Genomic DNA, 23129 nt, shown 5'->3' on the forward strand with positions numbered 1-23129 from the left:
TTCTCTTTAGATTCATTTGTGCATCCTGCGTCCCTCGCTCGCGTCGTTTCCTCGCGTCTTGGCTCCTCCCTGCAAGGAATCAAATGAGAGATGTGAGGACAGAGGAGGAAAATCCGCCAAATGAGAAATCCTTGGGTCAATAGTGTCACCGTTAGGCGACGCATGTTACTGATGACGTGCTGCTCAGCTGTATCAGCTGTCAAACCGATCTTTAGGAATGTTCACAGAACCGCTTCTTTTATAGACGGACGGACGGACAGTTAATTATTTAAATATTTCATCCTCCTTTAAATTGTCTTTATGTACAGATAAGTGTTATTTTGATTACTGACTCTTTTTATTGTCTGCACATTGATCAGCACAGAGCTGCAAGTTTACTGATTTCATTGTAAAGTAACTAATAAATAAAAAAGGCTTCCTGCTGTGTGACGCCACAGCACTCTGTCGAGTGATGTAGTTCTCGTGTGATAATATATTTCACCATCACTGCGCTTTAAACGGTTATATTTTCTGTAGAGCCGCGCTGCGAGAATAAACTGTGAATAGCGATCTGTGCGGAGGTGCAGCATTCACCGAAATGCTGCGTGTCCTGGTTAAAACACTTCCGTATAGGATCCACCAGTGTGTCCTCGCTTGGAGCTCCTCCTGGAGCCTCCTCTCTCCTCCATCCTCATCTCTACCAGGTGCATTTAAGAAATTGGAAGATCCTCCATCATGGCGGAGGGGGAAGGATTTCCGGGTCAGCCAAGGAGGGAGGACATGCAAATTAATGTGATGAGAAAGACCCTATGTCTCAGGAAGCGGTTCCTCTGACAGACTCCACCATGTTTCTACAGGAGCCCAGAGAGGACAAATCAAACACTGACTCTGTAGGTTCTCCTCAAGCTTCAACCTCCAGAACTGAAGATGAAGCCAACACTGAAGGACCAAAACCCTGCAGTTCCTCTGGTGTCCACTTGAGGCTGTCTCCAGCAGTGAGTCAGTCCCCATAGAGCCCCATGTTAAACTTTACAGCAGAAATAAACATGTTTACAGCCTGTTTCAAAAAACAGTTTGTGTCTCTATAGCTCATTTCTCTCTTCATGACAACTGTACGGGGAGAATCTTTATACAGCTCACCTGTTTACATTATATTAAAGGGATAGTTCGGATTTTATGACCCCCCAATTGTATGATATACATGCCAGTAGTGTAGCAGATGCAAAGCTATTTGCTCACTCACCGAGTCCCGTGGTCGGACTTCTGTCCGGTTCCGAACGTAAAAAAAGTAGTTCCGGTGAGATGCCAGGGTCATGAAACCAAAAAGTTTTACCCTAAAAAAACAACACGGAGGCAAAGGTGATCCATTTTCAACACAAAACCACCCTCCGCGGATTTCATATACCGCGCCGTTTTTTTGGCACTATTTTCTCTCTCGAACAATCCAGTATCACTACGCCTGCGGCAGGCCGGTCTCCCAGGTAAGCCGACCTAACAGCTGTTTCACGTTGATTCTGACCCATTCACGTAAGTAGTAAACATGTCGGACTATGAAAGTGATGAAGAAGATTTACCTTCTACTACGGATCCAAAGGGATATCTGTATGAACCTGAATATACGGATGCTGAACTTCGTCAAATGGACATAGAACGGGCAGAGAGAGAAAGGAGAGAGACAGACGCTGTGCAAGCAGATGAGGGGCCCGCTGAAACGAGAGATAGACTGCATGAAAACTGGTGGTGCACCTGTGGGAAGTGCCAGCCAATGCCCACCGAGTTGGAGAGCTACTGCTGTCGGGAATGGGAGCTGGTCATGCCGCAGAAAGATCTCTCAATCTCAGAGGAAGCCAGCGCATCTGCTTCTACCTGTATCACAAACCACCTCGCTCCTGAATGCTGGCGTTTTGCAGACCTTTTTCCACATACCCAAAATGAACTGGAAGAGGCGTCCCAGGCCAGCTGGACCCGACGGACAGCTGTCTTTAGAGTAAGTGTTGTTATGATCATCTCTTATGACAACAATCATGGAATTCGTTAGTATCCATGAGGGTATTCGTGGAGGCTGAGTCTTAGGTGGTGAATATTTACTACACTGTTATTGAATACTGATATAGAATATTATACAATTGTGTTGGCTTGTTTGTCTTTGTGATTATGATATAATAGAATAGAATATTATAATGTAACTTATTGTTCTGTTATAATGTAACTTATTTTCTGTCAATATGAATTGATCACTAAGTAGGCTATATAATCCTAATACTACCCACAATTTCCCAGTTTGGGGATAAATAAAGTACCTTATCTATCTATACTTCAATATATCTATATATCTATAGATATCTATCTATCTATACTACAACTCAACTCAACTCAACCTGTCAATCATAAATACGTCTTACATATGCTTGTAACTGACCATTTAGCATTTTACATACAGTATGCTCAGACTAAACATGTTATGTTGTTTTATTTATCAGACAATACAGGCTGGTTGGCTATCGGATCGTGCTTGAATGGGCCCTAAAAGGAGAACAGCTGGGAAAAGGCAATAGGAGAGTTCTTCCTTCATGTGTGGTGGACACCATAAGACAGACATATGCATCACCAAATGGACAATATGTAGGCTTCAAAGAGTCAGAGGAAGCACTGGGTTTGTTTTAGTTGTGTTGAAATCTGATTTGGCAAGTTCATTTTTAAAGTTGAGTGTTACCCTGAAAGACGCATGTTTCCTTTTTCTTTAGAATATATTTAATTTTATTTTTAAGAAACACACAAATTGAAAGCACCTATCTATATATTTTCAATTGTTAAAAAATAATTTTCAGGCATTGTGAACCAAATGTAAGCCTGGAAGACTAATGGTTGGACTAAAAAGTTTTTGTAAATAAAATTGCAGACGAAAATAAAGAATATAACTATTTACATCTCTGAGTTTCAAACATTCTCTCCCATAACTATATAACTATAGTGCACGCTGCTTTTGTACAAAAGTACACAATTATTAAAAAACAAATATATAAATATATATAATTTCTATATGTATAAACATATATAAATAAGCAGCATCCAAATGGGCAATTTGTTATTCACAAACAACAACTGAAGTGCAGCGTCTCTGACAGAAGAGAGCAGCAAAACTTTGGTTTGGGCTTACTTTCTGTGAGCTAAAAAGTCTCAAACAGGCCCCTATTTGCCTCGAAATCATGTTGCATGGTGTGCCACCAGATCATCCTTGTCTGGCTTTGGAGTTGGAGCTATATTGGCCGGTATGTTGACAGGAGGATGGATGTTGAACTGCTTATCTCCAAGCTTGATGTTCTTGTCAAGTCGCTGTTGGATGACACGCTGCACCAAGTCTTTCCTGAAACTCTGAGAGGTTGGCACATAGAGCTTCCTTGCAACCCCTTGACTTGATTGCTTGGAGTGAAACACATTGTATTTTTCTTTCCCTGGGGGAATAAAAATAACCATCAGTTGGAAGTTAGTACAACTGATAACTGACTAGATGTAATCCAAGCTCATTATACAAAAGAACCATACAAATTGAAGCTACCTTTTTTGCTTCATCTTTCATGCTTACCAGCCCGAGTAGTATCCTGTGGTCAATAACACTCAGTTGCATTTGTGCCTGCATGGTGGTGTATTGGAAGTGCCTCCTCTTCTCAGCATACTTCAGCATAGCGCTGTGGAAAACCTGAAGATCCCCTGAAACAACAGATTTTATTTAGACATTTGTCATGCACATTTCTATAACAGCCTCACACATAACATTTCAAAGCCTCCAAAATCTTTTAGTTTTATACAGTACATTTGCTGATCAATTGTTGGCTCAAAGACCAGGCAACATAATCTGTGTTTTCTCCTGCAGTGTATGTGACATTTCTCTGACATGTCCTTCTCTGATTGAAGCATTGGAATGTTTGGAAATGATTCCAGCTGTTAGCTTTTTAGTCTCGATGTCACTGGGAGAGCTCATCGTTTTGGGAATAAATACGTCAGGCACGGTCCACATAATATTCATAAGCTTATTCCAACTTACCAGTGTGCTTGAATAAAGTAATTTGACTCAGGTCCCTCAAGAGATTCTTATCAAGAACAACAGAAGTGCATACCTTTTAAAACAATGATTGTACGGAATATTATAAGATAGAATGTAACTTGTTAATACACATATGCAAATATGTTTATACTTATACACACGCACAAACACACGTTAGTATTACCTAGTTTCTCTCACCTGGGGTGTGGGCACCGCCGTGCTCTTCAAGATATGCATTTTCTTCTGTCGTGGGCGTGGAGGGACATAATCTTCTTCGGTGAAGTGCGCGCTGCAAACGCGAAGTGTTTTTTACCCTCATCGCCTTGGTACGTATGCTCAACCCGACTGCAACAAGCCAAAGTTCTCGTAGGGCACGATCCTCGGGAAAACGATGAAATACGTGCGGTGGAATATTTTTGTTACTGCAGCCTGGAAAATCACAAATTTGCACCATTTTGACTAGTATCTCCTCTGTGACAACAAACGTCCTCTGCCAAGTTACAATTCCAGCGTGTTCTCTCCAAAACAGCTGATGGATCACGTCACCTGAGAGACCGGCCTGCCGCAGGCGTAGTGATACTGGATTGTTCGAGAGAGAAAATAGTGCCAAAAAAACGGCGCGGTATATGAAATCCGCGGAGGGTGGTTTTGTGCTGAAAATGGATCACCTTTGCCTCCGTGTTGTTTTTTTAGGGTAAAACTTTTTGGTTTCATGACCCTGGCATCTCACCGGAACTACTTTTTTTACGTTCGGAACCGGACAGAAGTCCGACCACGGGACTCGGTGAGTGAGCAAATAGCTTTGCATCTGCTACACTACTGGCATGTATATCATACAACTGGGGGGTCATAAAATCCGAACTATCCCTTTAAGGCTTAAAGTGATGCAGCATGAGGGGCGTGGCCTCTTTGAGTGACAGGTGGGAGCTGCTAGCTGTCCCCTCAGCTAACTCAGTCACTGAACGTAACCTCTGGGTCGTGTTTGTGCTGTTGGAGCCTTTTGGAGATTTGTTCATGTAAATATCAGATAAAAATTCAGCTGAAACAAATGTGAGCAGGCGGTGAGTCTGCTCTTCCCCTCTCTCTCTCTCTGAGCTTCTTCAGTCTGATAAATAGTCTCTGGTGAGCTACCACCACTAATCAATCAATAAATCAAATTTTATTTGTATTGGGCCAAATCATAACCAAAGTTATCTCAAGACACTTTACAAACAGAGGAAGGGGCTGTTTCACAAACGCAGAATTCAGAAATCCAGGATAAGAATAAGACTGAATTTCCCAGAGGGAGTCATCCCAAAGGGATCAATAAAGTTGAGTCTAAGTCTAAGTCTAAGTCTATAAGAGGAAAAGCGAGGATTGACCGAGCCTCGTTAGAGCATCCTGGTTTAATCTGTTTCACGTAGGCCAAGCCGGGCTGAACAGGTGCAGCTACGTCAGGCCAGGTGTAAGTCATCTCATAAATGCTTGTTCACGGTTTTCTTCAAAAGACCACGATCACAGATTTCCTGATGCTTTAATGGAGCAGCATTCTTTACACCCATCGAGATCGAGCAAGACTAATGGACGTTTATGAAGAGGTGAAACACTTAGGTGTAAAAAAAACAAAAAAAAAGGAAACACCGCTGCTTTAATATAACAACCAGAAAACGCAGACTATTGCGAGCCACAGAATGAGTAAGTAGCCGATACATTCACCAACCACTCTGAACTAAAACCGTCATAGTTACTTGTTTTTATAAATTTCATGACGTAGCTTAGTCCCATACGGTCACCTCTACGTCACCATCGGCTGGCAAGGTTCGGGGCTGATTTAAAACAGTTGATGGCGTGTTTGAGCCATTTCCAACCCGAGTTTTATATATTTGATAAGAACTGTCAATATTAACACTAGCATTGACGTGTTTCATCACAGTACAGCAATATCATTTAGATTACAGCTCAAGTGTGCAGTTACTCTTTAAAGTTACTCAGGAAATTTACCATCAAGATAATTTACAACCACTTGTCCACAATGCTAGAATATATTACGACCATGTAGCTATATATGTATATCATGCACAATTTACCATTTAGCAATGAAAGGTGACGAACGTGATGATTGTAGCGTCTCTCTAAAATCGTCTACAGCGGTGGGAGTAATCCGCTCTCTACAAAGACGTCATTTCAAAGCATTTTAATTTTATATTAAAAATCATTAACACTGCGCTTTATGGGCTGTGTGATGTTAACAAGAAGATTCAGAACATCAGGAACAGTTTTAAATATCCACCACAGAAGAAGAAAGAAGAAGACTGAGCAAGCCCAGGTACTTCGGCTGTGTAGCTCTAACTGTAACAACCCCTGGATGCTGACGGACTTCATTAATACCTTTTTAAACGTCTTTTCAACGGAAAAGTGCTCGCTGGGTTACTAGAAGTTTCCTGCTCACATGTTGGTTTCCAACCGCAGTGACTGCTTACACTGATGGCTGGTACCAGGACTAATCAAGCCCGGCTGTTAGCCTGATCTGGAGCAGGCTAGCTGCACAGAATATTTATTCACACAGTAACTCATATGCCACCGCTTTCATGAAAGCAAGTCACAACTAAATTCAGCTAGGGTAGGTGGAAAATCCCGGCTTAATCCCCTTCCTAGGTTTTGTGAAATTGCCGCCTGAGCTTGCATCGAGGACAGGTCACGTCACGTCACGTACGCACGTACGTCGCTTCCTGTGTGCGTCATCGGCGCGACACATGCGGCGCTCTTTCTTTCCCCGAGCTAGCAGTTAGTTGAGCAACGCGGCGGAGCGTAGAGAGTTTGATTTTCTTACCGGATTCTCGGTGAGTTCAGCTGAATACAGAACTCGGAGGAAAATGGCTACTGCCGGGGCGCAGGGCAGGAAGAGGCTCCTGAGGGAGGAGGACATGACCAAGGTGGAGTTTGAGACCAGCGAGGAGGTGGACGTCACCCCCACCTTCGACACTATGGGTCTCAGAGAGGACCTGCTGCGCGGCATCTACGCCTACGGTAGGCCGGGGCTTCCCGCGGCCTCTTGGGAGAATTAGCTGAGGATGCTAACTGCGATGTCTTAAAGACTGTTAAATAAAACTGGTTAAAGTTGAGAAATTGCACAGCTTATTAAGGTTTGGTATATGTAGCACTAACTTTAATCCGTGTGTAGATGTTTTCTTACTAATATGCTTACTGTCGCATCGGTTAGCATTCACGTTAGCCTCTCCAGCTAGAACGCTTTAGTTCCTGTCCTGCGCAGTTTGATTACATTCTTCTCTTTGTAACGTTTGATATAAATATATCAGGTGAGCTCGTGCACTGGTAACGTTGTTTAACTGCACGGATGGTGGTGGGGCTCACAGGTTACTGGAAAGAGCCGAATTAAGAGTTAAAATAAAGTTATAGAATGAAAAATATCGCTCTGTCTCAGTGCTGTGTGTGAGACTAGTGAGTTAAACCATAAGGATGTTCGTTTTAGTGATTTTCGTTGCTGCTGAGACTCGGGTTCTTTGTTTATTCCAGCGCGTCTTCATCTGCACAGCATTAATCCTCTTTATTAGAAAGATGTGAAACTTATACCCCTCTCCCACCTAAATTTAGCGCGTTGACACGGGTTTTTAGACCCGGGAAGACCTGCTTTTAAATAGTCTCTTTTCCCATTACCAGTGAAGTATCCTCCTGTTGATCTCTTTTCTGCTGCGTCACCGTCTGACGTTACAAACGCGCCTAAACGTCGTTAGTAAACAGTGAAGACTGTGGTTAGGTCTTTATTGTATCTATTACTCATTCAGTCTGTTTATCAAACTCAAAGACGGGCGGTGTTTGTAGCTGAGATGACAAGGAGTAGCAAAAGTTACTGATGTAGCATAGCATCGTGTCGGAGAGGGGCCGGAGATTAGCTACAACACTGTTTTTTTTTGTTCAATGCCGATCGGAGCCGAGGTGATAATTACCCGGGTCTACTGCAGAGTCATGTGACCCGGGTCTGAATGCTGATCATAGCCTTTCCCCCTAAGCAAAAAAGCAGCTAGCGGGAGTTGGCGGGTTTTTGACCAGTAGGAAAGCGGCTATAGTGAACACTGTAGATCCACCATGCTGTTTGTACAGGTTGTGTCATCAGCTTTAGACTGATTGATTCACTGCATATTTACTGTTTATCACCTTCTTTCACGACTTCTGTCACTAACATCATGCTAATATAAACAGTTTTTATGTTCGGGGGAAAAGCAGAGAGGCTTTTAGACCTAAAAGCTGTTGCTGTTCAGATGTCCTCTGTAAACTAATCTGACCACAGGGCGATCAACTGCTGGAGGGTGAATGTGAATGTAACACAGAGATGAGGTGTTCAGGGTTCACGTGTTCTCTGTATAAATATCCAGCTGTTTTTCCTAATGAGTTTTGTGTTTCAGGTTTTGAGAAGCCATCGGCGATCCAGCAGAGAGCCATCAAACAGATCATCAAAGGCCGAGACGTCATCGCCCAGTAAGATCCTCCAGTCTGACCTCAGGTCTGTGACAGGGCTGTAATGATTCACCATGTTCTCTAACAGCTGATCTCTGCTCAGGTCGCAGTCTGGAACAGGAAAGACAGCCACCTTCTGTGTGTCCGTGCTGCAGTGTCTCGACATCCAGGTGAGTGATCACACATGTTCTAATGCCGGAACTGTTAGAGGAGTTGGGTAAGAGTCCAGGAACCCATTCGGGACCATCAACATCCTCTAAAACCTCCTTTAAGGAACTCAGAAACCGTTTAGGAACTGGTTTAGGATGGTGCTCACTTACTGGAGCTCTTTGTCAATCTCACCAATCATTTTAGGAGCTTCATTTAAACTCAGGATCTTTCAGGACCTCTGAGGAACCGAGGAGCCGTTTATCATTTAAGAAGCTCGGGAACCATTTGAGGAACCTTTTAACGTGACCCCTGTGTAGGTCTGTCTCCAGCGCTACTGTTGTCGATGCAAAGTCCACCCACTGTGATGCGTTTCCTGTTTGCAGGTGAGGGAGACTCAGGCTCTGATCCTCGCTCCAACCAGGGAGCTGGCTGGACAGATTCAGAAGGTAGGCCCCACCCACACAGCACATCCACCCAATCACCTGTGAGCAGGTGTGTCCTGGTCACTGATTGACTGTCTTTCTGCGATGCATTCAGGTGCTGCTGGCTCTGGGAGATTACATGAACGTTCAGTGTCACGCCTGCATCGGAGGCACCAACGTGGGCGAAGACATCAGGAAGCTGGACTACGGACAGCATGTGGTGGCGGGGACGCCCGGGCGGGTGTTTGGTGAGTGTTCAGCCCGTCACCAGCAGGGGGCGACACCGACAGCAGGGCCTGCTGCAGGCAGATGTTAGACTCTCCTCTGCCTGCTGGTTGGTCAGACTCTGACTGAGGCAACCAATAGGCAGCTGATGTTAGTTTGTTGTATTTTTTCCACAGACATGATTCGTCGCAGGAGTCTGAGGACGAGAGCCATCAAGATGCTGGTCCTGGATGAAGCTGATGAGATGCTCAACAAAGGTGAGATTGATACACCTGGAACACGTGTCTCTGTATGATGTCACACACGTCCTCACGCCTGCTTGCTGTTTCTCTGTTAAGGTTTTAAGGAGCAGATCTACGACGTCTACCGTTACCTTCCTCCGGCCACTCAGGTGGTTCTGATCAGTGCCACGCTACCCCACGAGATCCTCGAGATGACCAACAAGTTCATGACCGACCCCATCCGCATCCTCGTCAAACGGTCAGTTCCTCTGTAACTTATTGTGAAAGAAAGAGGACAGAAACATCCAGAATTCAGCAGCAGCTTTGGTAGTTTGCTGTAAACTGACCTGTCTGACTCTCTCCCCCCGTCTCTCACCCTCAGTGATGAGCTGACTCTGGAGGGGATCAAACAGTTCTTCGTGGCGGTGGAGAGAGAGGAGTGGAAGTTTGACACTCTGTGTGATCTGTACGACACTCTGACCATCACACAGGCCGTCATCTTCTGCAACACCAAGAGGAAGGTAAGATGTCACTAAGGGACTTTATCCTGCAGCCGCAAAGCCTTCTGGGAGCAGGAGTCTGACTCTGTGTGTGTGTGTGTGTGTGTGTGTGTCTGTGTGTCTGTGTGTCTGTGTCTCAGGTGGACTGGCTCACAGAGAAGATGAGAGAAGCTAACTTCACGGTGTCGTCAATGCACGGAGACATGCCTCAGAAAGAGAGAGAGTCCATCATGAAGGAGTTCAGATCAGGAGCCAGGTAACACACCTGGATCAACACACCTGGATCATCTGTACTTTTGCTTCAGTCTGAAGGGCTCGTGTTCTAATAGTAAAACGTGTTTGTGTATGTTGTCAGTCGGGTGCTGATCTCCACGGATGTCTGGGCTCGAGGTTTAGACGTTCCTCAGGTGTCTCTGATCATCAACTACGACCTGCCCAACAACAGAGAGCTCTACATCCACAGGTACACACACACCTGAGGCTCATGTATCCCTCCACACAAAGTAGTCCTCTCTCTATTACAGACCTGCCAACCTTGTTCCATTTGTCACCCTAAAGTTCACAAGCTGCTGACACCCTGAGTTTGACCAACTGTGCAGTTATTTTTTGAAAAACGTGCAGCTCATGATGGATGAACAGAGCAGACAGGTAGGGAGAGCCACACAGAGAGAGCCGCTGTGTGCAGGTGCAGCAGGTGAAGGTGTGCACAGGTGCAGCAGGTGAAGGTGTGTGGGGAGAAATAACCGAAGAGAAGCGAGGTGAGCAGGTTACAGTAGTTTATGAACAATGAAGCACAGTTAAGACGTTACGATCTCTCTGTGTTTAATAAGCAGACGTATTGTTCGCTGCAGGTCCCCTTATGTCCCTGTGCTGCTCCAGTTCCAACAGCGTAACGACCACAGATTCAGTCTGTTCTGTGGTACAGTCGAACACAAACACCTAGCATAATAACAGTGTAAAAATCCAGTATTATTCTAGAAGTATGTCACTGTATAACGCTTTAACTCAAACACAAGGAGGAAGTCAAGAAGGTGTATACATTTTTAATATACAGCAGGAGAGACCGAGAAATGGACAGGCAGTGAACACAGAGAGAGAACAAAGAGGACATGGTGTCTGTAGTGCGACTTCATTTTCAGGTGTTTCCTGATCATTTTAGCCTCCTGTATTTCCAGATTTTAGTGTGGATCATTCATTGCAACATTTAGCCTGATGCTCATGCTGCTGCCCACTGACATGGCTTCTGGCTCTCCAAACGTCTCAAAATATAAACATATTCAGATCTGGGAAATCAACATTTCTGCAGGGGGCGTGCCCCCAAACCCAGTGAGCAATCCGTTTTTGGAGCTCAGTGTTCCTGAAGCGTACGGCCCTGTATGCGTTATGTCTAGTTTTGGCCACATTTTTTCGGTGGTGGTTCTCCAAGACTTTCTTCAAGGTTGGCAGGTCTGTTGTTATGACAACTTTATTATCGATATTTAACAGGCGACTTGACGACAGACCGAAGACACTTTAAGTGTTAAAATGTGGGCGGGACATAGAGGATGGGGGCAGGGCGATACTTTTCTTTGTGACCAGCAGGGGGCGTCAGTTTAATTTGAAAGTTCTTTTTAGCTTTTCTTTCATGTTTAAATAAATAAATAAATCTGTTTCTTGTTTGTAAACTGTGTTTCTGATGTGCCCTCTGACCTCCGCCAGGATTGGTCGGTCAGGTCGATATGGTCGTAAGGGCGTGGCCATCAACTTTGTGAAGAACGATGACATCAGGATCCTGCGAGACATCGAGCAGTACTACTCCACCCAGATCGACGAGATGCCCATGAACGGTATGAACCGACCAATCGCACGCCAGCTGATGATGTCACAGCTCACAAACAGCCAATCAGCAGGTTTTCACACCATGAATGTTCATAGCACGAAACTAAAGAGTAATTTAGAGTTAAAAAAGTATTATGTATTATATTGATCACTAGCCGAATGCATCTGGTCCGTGATGCGATGGTCGGGTAGGTGCTCCTGGACCTGCACGGCTTTGTTCTGTGTCTTTACATGCGGAACATTAGAACCTCAGCTGAGGCTCTATTACCCACGGAGAACATCGGCAGGACTTTATTGGTGACCGCGCGGAGCTTTACAGCTGATTTAAAGCCCAAACTCTAAACATAACCTGGTCCCAACCAGGTGAGCTTTGCAGATTAAGTTACCATGGTGATCTAGCCAGGTTAAAAGAGAGCCAGCTTTGTGACAGAGAACTCGAGTTTAGCTCACCTGTACGTCTGAGATCAAGATTTAATGTATTCTCTTTTTTTTTAAAATGTGATTAAGCTGTGACATTTTTGTTACCATGGAAACACCTGAAGTACACTGTCTGCCCCCCCCAGCATGTTAGCTCATGTATTAGCATAGCTTCCATTAGTCCAGTCTTCTTATAATCTTTAAAGTGATTTTCAGCCTGAGCAGCTGCTCGCTCTCATCATTTATATTTACAATAAAGTTAAAAGTTGATATTAAGAAAATAATTCATCAATAATGAAAATAAAACAAAGATCAGTGATGAGAAGTCTGCCTCATGTTAGCTTGTTAGCTAAAGTAACCAGCTAGCTGACGCCTCTGACACTTTTTCTTCTCCGCAGTGGCCGATCTGATCTGAAGAAACCTGGATGATGTCACATGGGAGCCCCGCCCCTTTTTACTTCCTGTTATTTCCTGTTTGTTTTTTGTTTTAATAGTTTTAGGGTGAATTTCTCATTTTGACTGTTGAGGAAAAAAATCTGTTTTTGTAAATAAAGTTTTGGTTCGACGACAGTTCGTCCCTTTATGTCTTCACACTCGTCCTGTCAACATGCTGTAGTTAACGAAGCCTGAACACATTAAAGGCTCTTCTTTGTTCTTTGAAACCAGATTTTATTTATTTTAAACACAAATGTGGAACAGAACGAAAAATGATAAAAGTTTTACAGGATATTAAATTGAAAACAAAAACAGACAGGCACCAAAACAACAGTTTAAAATGATTCTTACACCAAATATCAAGGAAATAAAAAAAACAATTAAAACCACACGAGTGTTAAAGTCAGTAAAACATGCTGTAGATACAGACACCTGGAGGTGGGACAAGGACAGCCACCTGTCAATCAAAACATGTTTAATATTAAATCTGTCAGCTGCATCATTTTATTTTGAAAAACTTCAGAGTCACAAAAGAAAAGTTACAAAAATATTCACTTCTGTCTTTAAGCTGCAGCTGAACAACGACCAGCTGCCAACTACCATAGCTGCTCATTGTTACCCTTTAGTTCTTATGCTAAGCTAACTACGCTAAGATATCTGGCTTAATATTTACTGCAGAGGCGATGAGAGGATTTAGACGTGGGTCAGACGTAGCCACTGGTTTGTGGTCTCAGTATTAGGAACACCTGATCAGGTGTGATGCAGCCCACATGTTCAGCTGTTCCTAATAAAGTCCAACCTGAGACTGAAATGCAATCAGACTGGAGGTGCAGTCACCTGACATCAAGGTCACCTGTGTGTTCAACCAACAGAAACACAGCTGCACTGCTGACACTCAGTATGACATCATGTGACCTACCAGCTCCACTCTGACATGATCAACTGCAGGTTCACAGAGAGCACCTGACTGGACGGAAATGAACAAACCAGTGATACATAGCTGAAGTGGGCGGGGCTTTGAGTCAGGACCTACTGTGATTGGTCGATTTGATGTATAAAAACTCAGCTGTAGGAGACGTATCACAGAGCAGGTGACAAGCAGGCAATCAGAGGAGGTGTTGATGGAGCAGAGCGTTATGGGAAGGAGTCTACAGGTGGCGTCTGATGAACCAGATCTCATTGCGGCGGCGGGGGATGCCGGGGTTCTCGTACACTGCGACCATGTAGTTGTCTCTGCGCAGGTCGTCTGTGACGCCCAGAATCTCCCAAAGCTGCTCGATCTGACTCGTCACCGTCTCCTCCGTGGTCGTCCCGAAAAACGGCCTGGCAGCCAATCAGAGAGCAGAATATCAACCCTGGTCAATTCAGGAAACATGGGACAGACTGACAACTACAGACAGAGCAGAGGCTGTGTCTGAAACCGCATACTAACGTGCTGCCTACTACAGACTCAAACAGTATGTACTGCATACTGCCTACTGCCCTGACTGTTAGGATGCCGGTGGCATCATACTCAGAGCCGTCTTCTCCGTATCACGTGACTTAATCGTTTACGTGTGTCCGCTCTGATCTCCGGTCCATCTTCGCCATAGTAGCAGCTGAATAGCTGCAATGCATTTTGGGGCGGTTGAGTTCAACCAGTGAGCTCCCGTCTCACACTCAAACATCCGGGCCGATCTCGTATACATCCGGGCATTTCTCACATACACAGAACTGCATACTATGAGATGGGAACGCACGACATACTCAATTTTAGGTCATGGTTAGTCTGATAGTATGTTAGTATGTTAGTATGTTAGTATGTTAGTCTGATAGTATGTTAGTATGTTAGTATGTTAGTCTGATAGTATGTTAGTATGTTAGTATGTTAGTCTGATAGTATGTTAGTATGTTAGTATGTTAGTCTGATAGTATGTTAGTATGTTAGTATGTTAGTATGATAGTATGAGGTTTAGGACACACCCTGAGTCTGCGTTCAGGGTCCGATCTGTCAAGGTAACGCTGCGTTCACGGTCCGATCTGTCAATCTAATGCTGCGTTCAAGGACAGTCAGGGCTTTATTGGACAGAGGTTTAAGTCTCTGCTCTGATCAGTTTACTGATAATGTCGTGCTCACCTGGTGATGACTCTGATTGGCTCCTGGTGGATGATGGTGATGTCGGGGTCGGAGGGTTGGGGGGGGGCAGACTGGAACTCTGCGGGGAGGAAGTACGCAGTCTTGACGTCTTTCTGAAACGTCTTCCCGTCCTCCATCATGGTGATGTTACTGACCACCGGCACCGTCATCCCCAGGTACCTGCCTGATCAACACACACACACACACACACACACACACACACACACACACACACACACACACACACACACACACACACACACACACACACACACACACACACACACACACACCTCTTTAAAGTCACTGAGAGTAGAACAAGTGTGCGTGTTTAAAAATCACATCCCATGTGTGTTGAGGGGGTGGGCTCAGTGGGAGGAAACTACATATGTGTTTTATCATGGGCGTGGTCTGTCTGGGTAGGTGTGGCCTCACCTGCAGAGTTGTCCTTACAGATGAAGCGCATCAGCTTCATGAAGCCCATAGAGATACTCTGCTCGTACAGCTCCTCTCCTCGCGTCACACATGCCCAGTTACCTGCAGGATACACCCGCTCCTCGTACTGCACCTCCCCCATCTGAGGGGTGAGAGGGAGGAGTCTCACACATGTAACACATTCTAACTGCTTCTGGTTCTGAGTGGATCTGCAGTGTGCTGGTTGGTTCTGGTCTGAAGAGGTTCTTTACCTTCTCGTGGCGGGAAACTGCAGCGAAGGGCACCGACTCCCTCTGCTGGTTGTTTCTGGTCATTTCATGTATGGGTCCGGTCATTTCTGACACACACACACACACACACACACACACACACACACACACACACACACACACACAAAGTGAGTAAAGGTTTGTAGTCCCTAAAAAAACAGGCCTTACCTCTCCCTACACACACTGTTAACAAGCTCGCGTGGAGGCTCCGCCACATTGAGTCAGGGTGTGGAGTGGGAGTGGGCTGTTAAACCCTCCACCAGCGAGTCTGCACCGATGCTGACTTACTGACCAGGTGCAACGCTGTGTTCTGATTCATGAGATGAGTTATTACCTATACCAACGAGAACGTTACGCTGTCAAAACTCAGCAGGTCATTATAGATGTATATATATATAAGTTTATGTTCCACATGATGTGGAGACATTTTAATGAGTCTGTCTCTCTGGTATTTACACAGCTTTTATTATCTGTCTGACATGTCACCATGGTTACACACATTTCCTGTCTCTGCCGGAGTGAGGGGGCGTTCGTCTCAAAGCTCGGCGCTGGATTTAATCCCTTCACCTAAACGAAGGGTGCTCCGTTCAGCTGTGAGTGTGATGTCACATAGAGGTCACTCCCAGTGGGAGTGGGGAGGGTCCGGTTTGAGAAAGGCCCCCTGTGAGCTCAACCTGGAGGAAAATGGTGCCCGAGGTGTCTCATAACCACACCCCCTCACCTGCAGGTACAGACACCTGGTGGGTGCTGGCGACAGCCTGCCAGTGTCTCAGCAGGCGATCGTCTTGCTCCATTGGTTCGGGGTTGTCGGTGATGTCATCGTCCAGCTGCTCGTCATCCAATCCATCAAGGTCTTCCAGAGAGATCAGAGCCATGGCTGCTGGAGGAGAGATGACCTGTGACCTGCAGAGGGGGCGGAGTTTCTGTTCCTGTAAGAGAAGCAAGCACACCTGTTCACAGTCTCAGGTGTATTTCTAAGTATATTTCCACTGCAGAGCCTGAACCAGGAACCTTCAGCAGGAAGTCAGGGGTCTGATGAGTTCCTGTGACCCTTCTGTGACCCTGCTGTGACCCCCTTCAGAGGAACCTTTGTGTTGTGCTGTAAGGACAGTTCTCACTGCGTGTCACACCACAAGAAGATTTAAGTTAACTGCTGTTGTTACGGTTACTCTTGCATTGTGGGTAACAGCAGGTGGAGCAGACAGATTTCAGATCAGAGCTGACTGTTTGAAAAGACATGTTTGTTTACACTCTGATTGGTTGGTTATGACATCATTATGATGTCATAATTGTCAATAATAGTTTACTTTTTATATGACAAATGTGTGATTTTTGTCCCTGAAACAGGAAGTCACCGCTCAGAGCCTCAAAGTGTGACGCATACAGACTTTTATTTTGGAGGTTTTAATTAGTTTCCTTTGATTGATCTATGCCGTAAGTTGCTGATAATTTAGATCAGCTGATGATCAGCTTACACACTGTTCGAACTATTGATTGGTCCTCTTCATCATAGAGGAACTGATCAGTGATCAGGGTTTGAATTCTATTCATTTGAAAATCTCCCAGACTTCCGGAAAAATAAACAGTTTATTTTCTTTATTTTATTTTGAAGGGATTGAAGTAAAACAATGGAGGAGAGTAAACTATAAACACTCGGTTGCAGTGTAACCCGGTCCGGCCCGGCCCGGAGCCGCTGGTCCCGCAGGCTGTCAGCGGAGTCCCGGGAGAGAAACTAGGTCAACCGGAAATGTGGTCCAAACAAACGACTTCAGGCCACTGACCCGCTTCAGGTCTAACAAAGCTACCGGCTGGATTAACAATGCCACACAGACCCGGTCCAGATACCACAGGGAGCAGAACCCAAACCGGGTTTAGTTAGCACGGTGAAGTTAGCATGGTTAGCATGGAGCTGCCTCTCTGTATGACATCCACAGCTAGCACATTTAGCCTGGTTAACACCGTTAGCACGGATCTACAGACCGGGTCGGGACAGTTGTCAGTCAGGTATCTGTCTCACCTGGTTCTGGTCGCGCGTTCCCGTCAGGTGAGTCTGCTGCTGCTGAAGCCGCCCGTCAATCACAACAACTCTGCTTTTTTTCCTCTGCTTCCGGTAAACTGCACGCTCCAGACTCTTCAAAATAAAATCCTGCAGATCCTGTTTGCTTTTATAAACCGAGTTCTAACCTATGGTTCTAACACGTATTATTCTCCATATTCAGTGCGGCCTCAGGACAGAGTTCTTTATTTATGTTTTCATTTCATTGAAGCCGTCAGAAACAATTTCATAAATGATATAAGACGCCAAAGTGTGTCTGTAATGAAGGAAACAGGTAACTGTACATGACCTGATGGTATAACGTGTAAAACTCTCACTAAACATATGAAGGAATATGTTACACACTTTAAAAGCATCTGTAAAGATGAAATTCACTGTGTGACAAAGCAGATCGATGTTTTCAGCCATGTTTTATTTTAATACTACTAATAATAATGATTATCTCCTCAGCACATGGGCTTTAATTTGACATGTAATAACCACCTAGTGATGCCTTCGTAACCATGGTGACGCCCAAACATTGTAAAGCTATCAGCCGTCAATGCTCACAGTTTCCATTGTCTTTTTCTTACAGTCATTGTAGTTTATTATGAAACGCTCTGTGCTGTTTCCTGTCTCTCTGAGGACAGAAGCTGTAAACAGCTGATTCTGGATCAGGTGAATATTACCTGACAGCAAAGCTTTAAAGATTCAGTCCACACGGTGATCAGAGTGTAAAATTTATTTGACAGTTTTTGCATCAAAGCATAAAAAATGTAAAACAGTTTTAATATTCGCATAGAGACAGGTTATTAATGTAACTGTGGTTCTCTGAGTAATAAACCACCTCTTTGTACCGTAATATCTAAAATATGTGACAGTTATTAATCATGATAATTCATCAGTTTGGCTAACAAACAGATCAAGTGACCTCCACAGCTGCTGCTGCTCTCATCAGTCTGATTAACAGGAAACAGATGTTGCCTTCATCGCATCACTTCTGCCTCCTGCTGGTGAACTCAGGTTTGACCATCTGCCCCATGACCAAGTGAGCTAGCATGTCTGCTACTGAGCTCATCTGCTAGCATGATTACAGCCTGCTAGCTGCTGTTGGCTGTGCGAGCTTCCTGCCTTGACACAGACAGGAAGTGCTCACTGATCAGGGGTGTTTGTTGTTTCGTAATCTCTATTTACAGGGAAATCGTCCCAGGACAGGGACGTGGATTTCCGGGAAGGCAAGTGTTCTGTTTGAACTATGCTTGTAGTCCCAGTAATATTAACCAATCACTTATCAGCAGGCTGCGGCGTATGCAGGAAAAACAGTCCGTGAGTAAAGCAAAAGCAGACAGAACGTAATGCGCCGTAATGACATCCCGGTTCCCATCGGCGTGATCTGACGACGATTTAGCTTCTTATTAATCTCTATAAACAGACATCTGCATACTAACAGCTAACAATCTGTTCTAGATCTAAAATTTAACTTGAGATGAATTACCCTGATGCTGTGTCACGAAAGCCCTTCAGATTTCCCGACTTACTTAAATGCATCAGATCGATACAACCTCTACTCAACAAACTTCTCATTTTGAAAGTTTTCTTCTCCTCTTGACGACAGACCTGACAGAGCTTGAAGTTTTACTTCTTACAAATCTGCATCATGATGTTGAAATTTGGGCAAAGGTAAGACCGGTTAATAACAAGTCAGTCACAAGAGAACGGTTTCTCTTTCTCTAACAATGCAGCACGCAGAAAAGGAAGTCTTGAGGGGAAGTCGATTATCGCTGACCGCCTGGCACATTCACCGGTGTCCCCTGAGACTATAGCGCCACAGACTTAGCTGATGGGATCCCAGATTGGTTGTTTCGTAATTACAGCAGCACTGAGCAGTTTATCTATTCTTCATAATTATAATGATAATAATATAATTTATGTTGTTTATAATGTTATTATAAAAAAACAAGCTTTAAAGAATTTTAATAAAGAAAGCTTCTTTAAATATTTATGATGATAGTGTCTTTAGTTTGTTTCTGGTGATCCTTGTTTTTATATTCATGATAAGTTTGTGCATTAATGTGTTTGTGCATAATTTGTGACACTGAATAGATATAAAGAATAACACAGCAGCTTTACTGTCCAACAGTTTTTCTACACAGTTTCTTACAGAAGATGTACACATGCTAGCAGGATAACTGAAAACTAGCCTAGCCTTACAGGTCTAGTGGTCCATTTTCAGTCTCTGTAGAGCTGCAGTTCCTCTAATGTCCAGCAGAGACTGCTGTGATAAAACTCTGCCTCTTTTGAAGTGAAGAAGAACATTTCAAACTTCTTTCTACAGACAGAAAGTGAAGCGAGACGCTTGGCTTTCGGCAGATTCACTGAACTTCCTCCTTCAGATCTGGTCCCAAACGTTTGGACAGTGAAGACGTGCATTTTGTAAAAAGTGTAAAACTAAACTGTGCTGCTTCACTGAATGTGATCACTTTGTATTTCGTGCTACCAGTATGTGCAGGCAGCATCATACAGACACTAATACAAGTACAGGGATACTGTATAAGTACAACATAAACTACTATATAAAAATCTATTGACAGTTCTGTGGAAATGCACTGATCCTTCAAACACAAGTGTTTCAGTATCTGGGTCCTCCAGTGGTCCACAGAGAGCTGGACTCTGGTTCTGGATCTTTCTATCAGTCTGAGTCATCTGAGCTGCTTCAGTCTGGTTCTCAGTCCAGACCTGATCTCAGTTTAATCCTGCTTCTTGAGAAATGTGGTGTTGAGGTTAGGGTTAGGGTTAGTGATGGTCTACAGTCACGCAAGGCCAGACTGGAAAGTTTTTGATCATTTGAACTGGTTTGATGCTTGTTGACTTAGTTAGTTGACTTAATAGTTTGGTCCAGTATAAAATGGCTTGGTCATTGTTTGGTCCTGGTTTAGTCCTGGTTTAGTCCTGGTTTGGAGGTATGATCCATGTTATGTCCTGGTTTTAACTGTTCTGGTCTCAGTAGCTGTTTTCATGTCCAGCGAGTATATAAAGGTTACTGTGCTCAGTCGGGTTATCTGTTGCTCTGCTCTCCAGAACGACCACCCTGCAGACAGACAAACCGACAGACAGACAGACAGGTGAGCTGACAGACAGGTTAACAGACTGGGGAACACACAGGTGTCTCACCTGTCAGAGCCCAGCAGGCGAAACATCCTGCTCATGTCACTGATCTCTTGAGTGATCTACAGGAAAAAAACAGATTATGACACAGCAGTGATGTTGGCGGGTTCCTGCCCTATGATTGGATGATTATTACCTTGTTAGACCTGAAGCTCCGCCCCTGCATGCCGTGCCTCCAGAAGGCCAAAACACTGTCCTGTAAACACACTGAGGAAGAAATCAAGATGAAGGTCAACATTTATCTGAAGATGGTTAAAGGTTGTTTTAAGTTGGCCTGAGATTTAAAGAACCCAAATGCATGTTTAAGATTCTTCTAAGCACATCTAAGGTGGTTTAAAGCAGGTGTAAGGAAGTTTACCAATCGACTCAATCTGGAAGTTGAAGGTGAGCTCCGCTGACAGTTTCTTGCTGGACTTCAGCTTCCCATAAAGGTTTACGATCTTTATACAACCTGCAGGAAGTCAAAAATACAAATACATTTTAGGACTTCTGTGAAACACTGTTAAATACTTCAAAATTACATTTCTATCATTAAAATAAATATCTGTTCTTTATAATCAATAAAAAAAACTCATCCGGCATCATGAACTTACGGTCCAGACAGACAAGGACAATGTCCCTCTCCAGCTGAGTTATGTGGATCACACAACTCTGAGGGGTTTCTGCAAAGAGATAAAACTTTAGACTGCTGATACACTCAATTTCAATCAATTTGTATTTGTATCGCCCCAAATCATAACCAAAGTTATCGCAAGGCACTTGACACCTTGAGTCAGGAGTTGTACCTGAGTAAAGAGGAGTTGTACCTGAGTCAGGGGAGTTGTACCTGAGTCCCTGAGTCAGGAGGAGTTGTACGTGTTTCAGGAGGAGTTGTACCTGAGTCAGAGTCAGGTGAGTTGTACCTGAGTTGGGAGGATTTGTACCCGAGTCAGGAGGAGTTGTACCCGAGTCAGGAGGAGCTGTACCTGAGTCAGGAGGAGTTGTACCTGAGTCCCTGAGTCAGGAGGAGTTGTACGTGTTTCAGGAGGAGCTGTGCCTTAGTCCCTTAGTCAGCAGGAGTTGTACCTGAGTCAGGAGGAGTTGTACCCGAGTCCCCAAGTTGGGAGGAGTTGAACCTGAGTTAGGAGGAGTTGTACCCGAGTCAGGAGGAGCTGTACCTGAGTCAGGAGGAGTTGTACCTTAGTCCCTGAGTCAGGAGGAGTTGTTCGTGTTTCAGGAGGAGCTGTGCCTCAGTCCCTTAGTCAGCAGGAGTTGTACCTGAGTCAGGAGGAGTTGTACCCGAGTCCCCAAGTTGGGAGCAGTTGAACCTGAGTTAGGAGGAGTTGTACCTGAGTCAGGAGGAGTTGTACCCGAGTCCCCAAGTTGGGAGCAGTTGAACCTGAGTTAGGAGGAGTTGTACCCGAGTCAGGAGGAGCTGTACCTGAGTCAGGAGGAGTTGTACCTTAGTCCCTGAGTCAGAAGGAGCTATACCTGAGTCAGGAGGAGTTGCATGTGTTTCAGGAGGAGCTTTACCTGAGTCAGCAGGAGTTGTACGTGTTTCAGGAGGAGCTGTAACTGGATCAGGAGGAGTTGTACGTATTTCAGGAGGAGCTGTACCTGGGTCAGGTGGAGTTATACTTGAGTCAGCAGGAGTTGTACCTGAGCCAGGAGGAGTTGAGTCAGCAAGAGTTATACCTGAGTCAGGAGGAGCTGTACCTGGGTCAGGAGGAGTTGTACCTGAGCCAGGAGGAGTTGTACGTATTTCAGGAGGAGCTGTACCTGGGTCAGGAGGAGTTGTACCTTAGTCCCTGAGTCAGGAGGAGTTGCACGTGTTTCAGGAGGAGCTGTACCTGAGTCAGCAGGAGTTGTACCTGAGTCAGGAGGAGTTGTACGTGTTTCAGGAGGAGCTGTAACTGGGTCAGGAGGAGTTGTACATATTTCAGGAGGAGCTGTGCCTGGGTCAGGAGGAGTTGTACTTGAGTCAGCAGGAGTTGTACCTGAGTTGCGATGATTTGTACCTGAGTTGCGCTGATTTGTTCTTGAGTCAGGAGGAGTTGAGTCAGCAAGAGTTGTATCTGAGTCAGGAGGAGTTGTAGGTATTTCAGGAGGAGCTGTACCTGGGTCAGGAGGAGTTGTACCTGTTTCAGGAAGAGTTGTACCCGAGTCAGGAGGAGTTGTACTTGAGTCAGCAGGAGTTGTACCTGAGTTGGGAGGATTTGTACCCGAGTCAGGCGGAGTTGCATGTGTTTCAGGAGGAGCTGTACCTGAGTCAGGAGGAGTTGTACGTGTTTCAGGAGGAGCTGTAACTGGGTCAGGAGGAGTTGTACGTATTTCAGGAGGAGCTGTACCTGGGCCAGGAGGAGTTATACCCGAGTCAGGAGGAGTTGTACTTGAGTCAGCAGGAGTTATACCTGAGTTGCGATGATTTGTTCCCGAGTCAGGAGGAGTTGTACCTGAGTCCCTGAGTCA

The 23129-nt window shown here is 44.8% G+C and overlaps 3 protein-coding genes across 3 annotated transcripts in view; 1 reads left to right on the forward strand and 2 right to left on the reverse strand.

Moving 5' to 3' along the window:
- Window positions 1-6759: 6759 nt before the first annotated feature.
- eif4a3 (eukaryotic translation initiation factor 4A3) lies at window positions 6760-12796 on the forward strand. The gene is made up of 12 exons (XM_069665289.1): window positions 6760-7027; window positions 8422-8494; window positions 8577-8643; window positions 9007-9069; window positions 9161-9293; window positions 9447-9527; window positions 9609-9750; window positions 9874-10012; window positions 10132-10247; window positions 10347-10454; window positions 11690-11817; window positions 12625-12796. The coding sequence occupies exons 1-12, from the start codon at window positions 6874-6876 to the stop codon at window positions 12639-12641; spliced, it is 1221 nt and encodes a 406-aa protein (XP_069521390.1). The 5' UTR covers window positions 6760-6873; the 3' UTR covers window positions 12642-12796.
- A 77-nt stretch (window positions 12797-12873) lies between these two features.
- soul4 (heme-binding protein soul4) lies at window positions 12874-17577 on the reverse strand. Its single transcript, XM_069665290.1, has 6 exons — window positions 17499-17577; window positions 16203-16410; window positions 15464-15549; window positions 15213-15354; window positions 14778-14961; window positions 12874-13984 (listed from the first exon to the last, which is right to left on the reverse strand). The coding sequence occupies exons 2-6, from the start codon at window positions 16354-16356 to the stop codon at window positions 13810-13812; spliced, it is 741 nt and encodes a 246-aa protein (XP_069521391.1). The 5' UTR covers window positions 16357-16410; window positions 17499-17577; the 3' UTR covers window positions 12874-13809.
- Window positions 17578-18250: 673 nt separating this feature from the next.
- LOC138595084 (mitogen-activated protein kinase kinase kinase kinase 3-like) overlaps window positions 18251-23129 on the reverse strand; it is a 50299-nt gene continuing 45420 nt past the window's right edge. Inside the window, exons 29-33 of the mRNA XM_069666400.1 lie at window positions 21275-21343; window positions 21040-21132; window positions 20818-20888; window positions 20688-20743; window positions 18251-20604 (exon numbers count right to left, since the gene is read on the reverse strand). Coding sequence (XP_069522501.1) covers window positions 20517-20604; window positions 20688-20743; window positions 20818-20888; window positions 21040-21132; window positions 21275-21343 — 377 coding nt within the window. The 3' untranslated portion in view covers window positions 18251-20516. The remainder of the gene's footprint in view (window positions 20605-20687; window positions 20744-20817; window positions 20889-21039; window positions 21133-21274; window positions 21344-23129) is intronic.

This window comes from Semicossyphus pulcher, unplaced genomic scaffold (genome assembly GCF_022749685.1).
Source record: "Semicossyphus pulcher isolate SPU_LCO1_2020_fin unplaced genomic scaffold, fSemPul1.0.p SCAF_17, whole genome shotgun sequence".
Lineage (NCBI taxonomy): Eukaryota > Metazoa > Chordata > Actinopteri > Labriformes > Labridae > Semicossyphus > Semicossyphus pulcher.

Excerpts from the sequence above, each read along its gene's own strand:
- eif4a3 (XM_069665289.1), top strand. The coding sequence starts at position 6,874 with ATGGCTACTGCCGGGGCGCAGGGCAGGAAGAGGCTCCTGAGGGAGGAG. Across the intron at positions 10,013-10,131 it reads TCTGCAACACCAAGAGGAAG|GTGGACTGGCTCACAGAGAA; the intron begins GTAAGATGTCAC and ends TCTGTGTCTCAG. Across the intron at positions 10,455-11,689 it reads AGAGAGCTCTACATCCACAG|GATTGGTCGGTCAGGTCGAT; the intron begins GTACACACACAC and ends GACCTCCGCCAG.
- soul4 (XM_069665290.1), bottom strand. The coding sequence starts at position 16,356 with ATGGCTCTGATCTCTCTGGAAGACCTTGATGGATTGGATGACGAGCAG. Across the intron at positions 15,550-16,202 it reads CCAGGTGTCTGTACCTGCAG|AAATGACCGGACCCATACAT; the intron begins GTGAGGGGGTGT and ends TGTGTGTGTCAG. Across the intron at positions 15,355-15,463 it reads CAGTTTCCCGCCACGAGAAG|ATGGGGGAGGTGCAGTACGA; the intron begins GTAAAGAACCTC and ends CTCACCCCTCAG.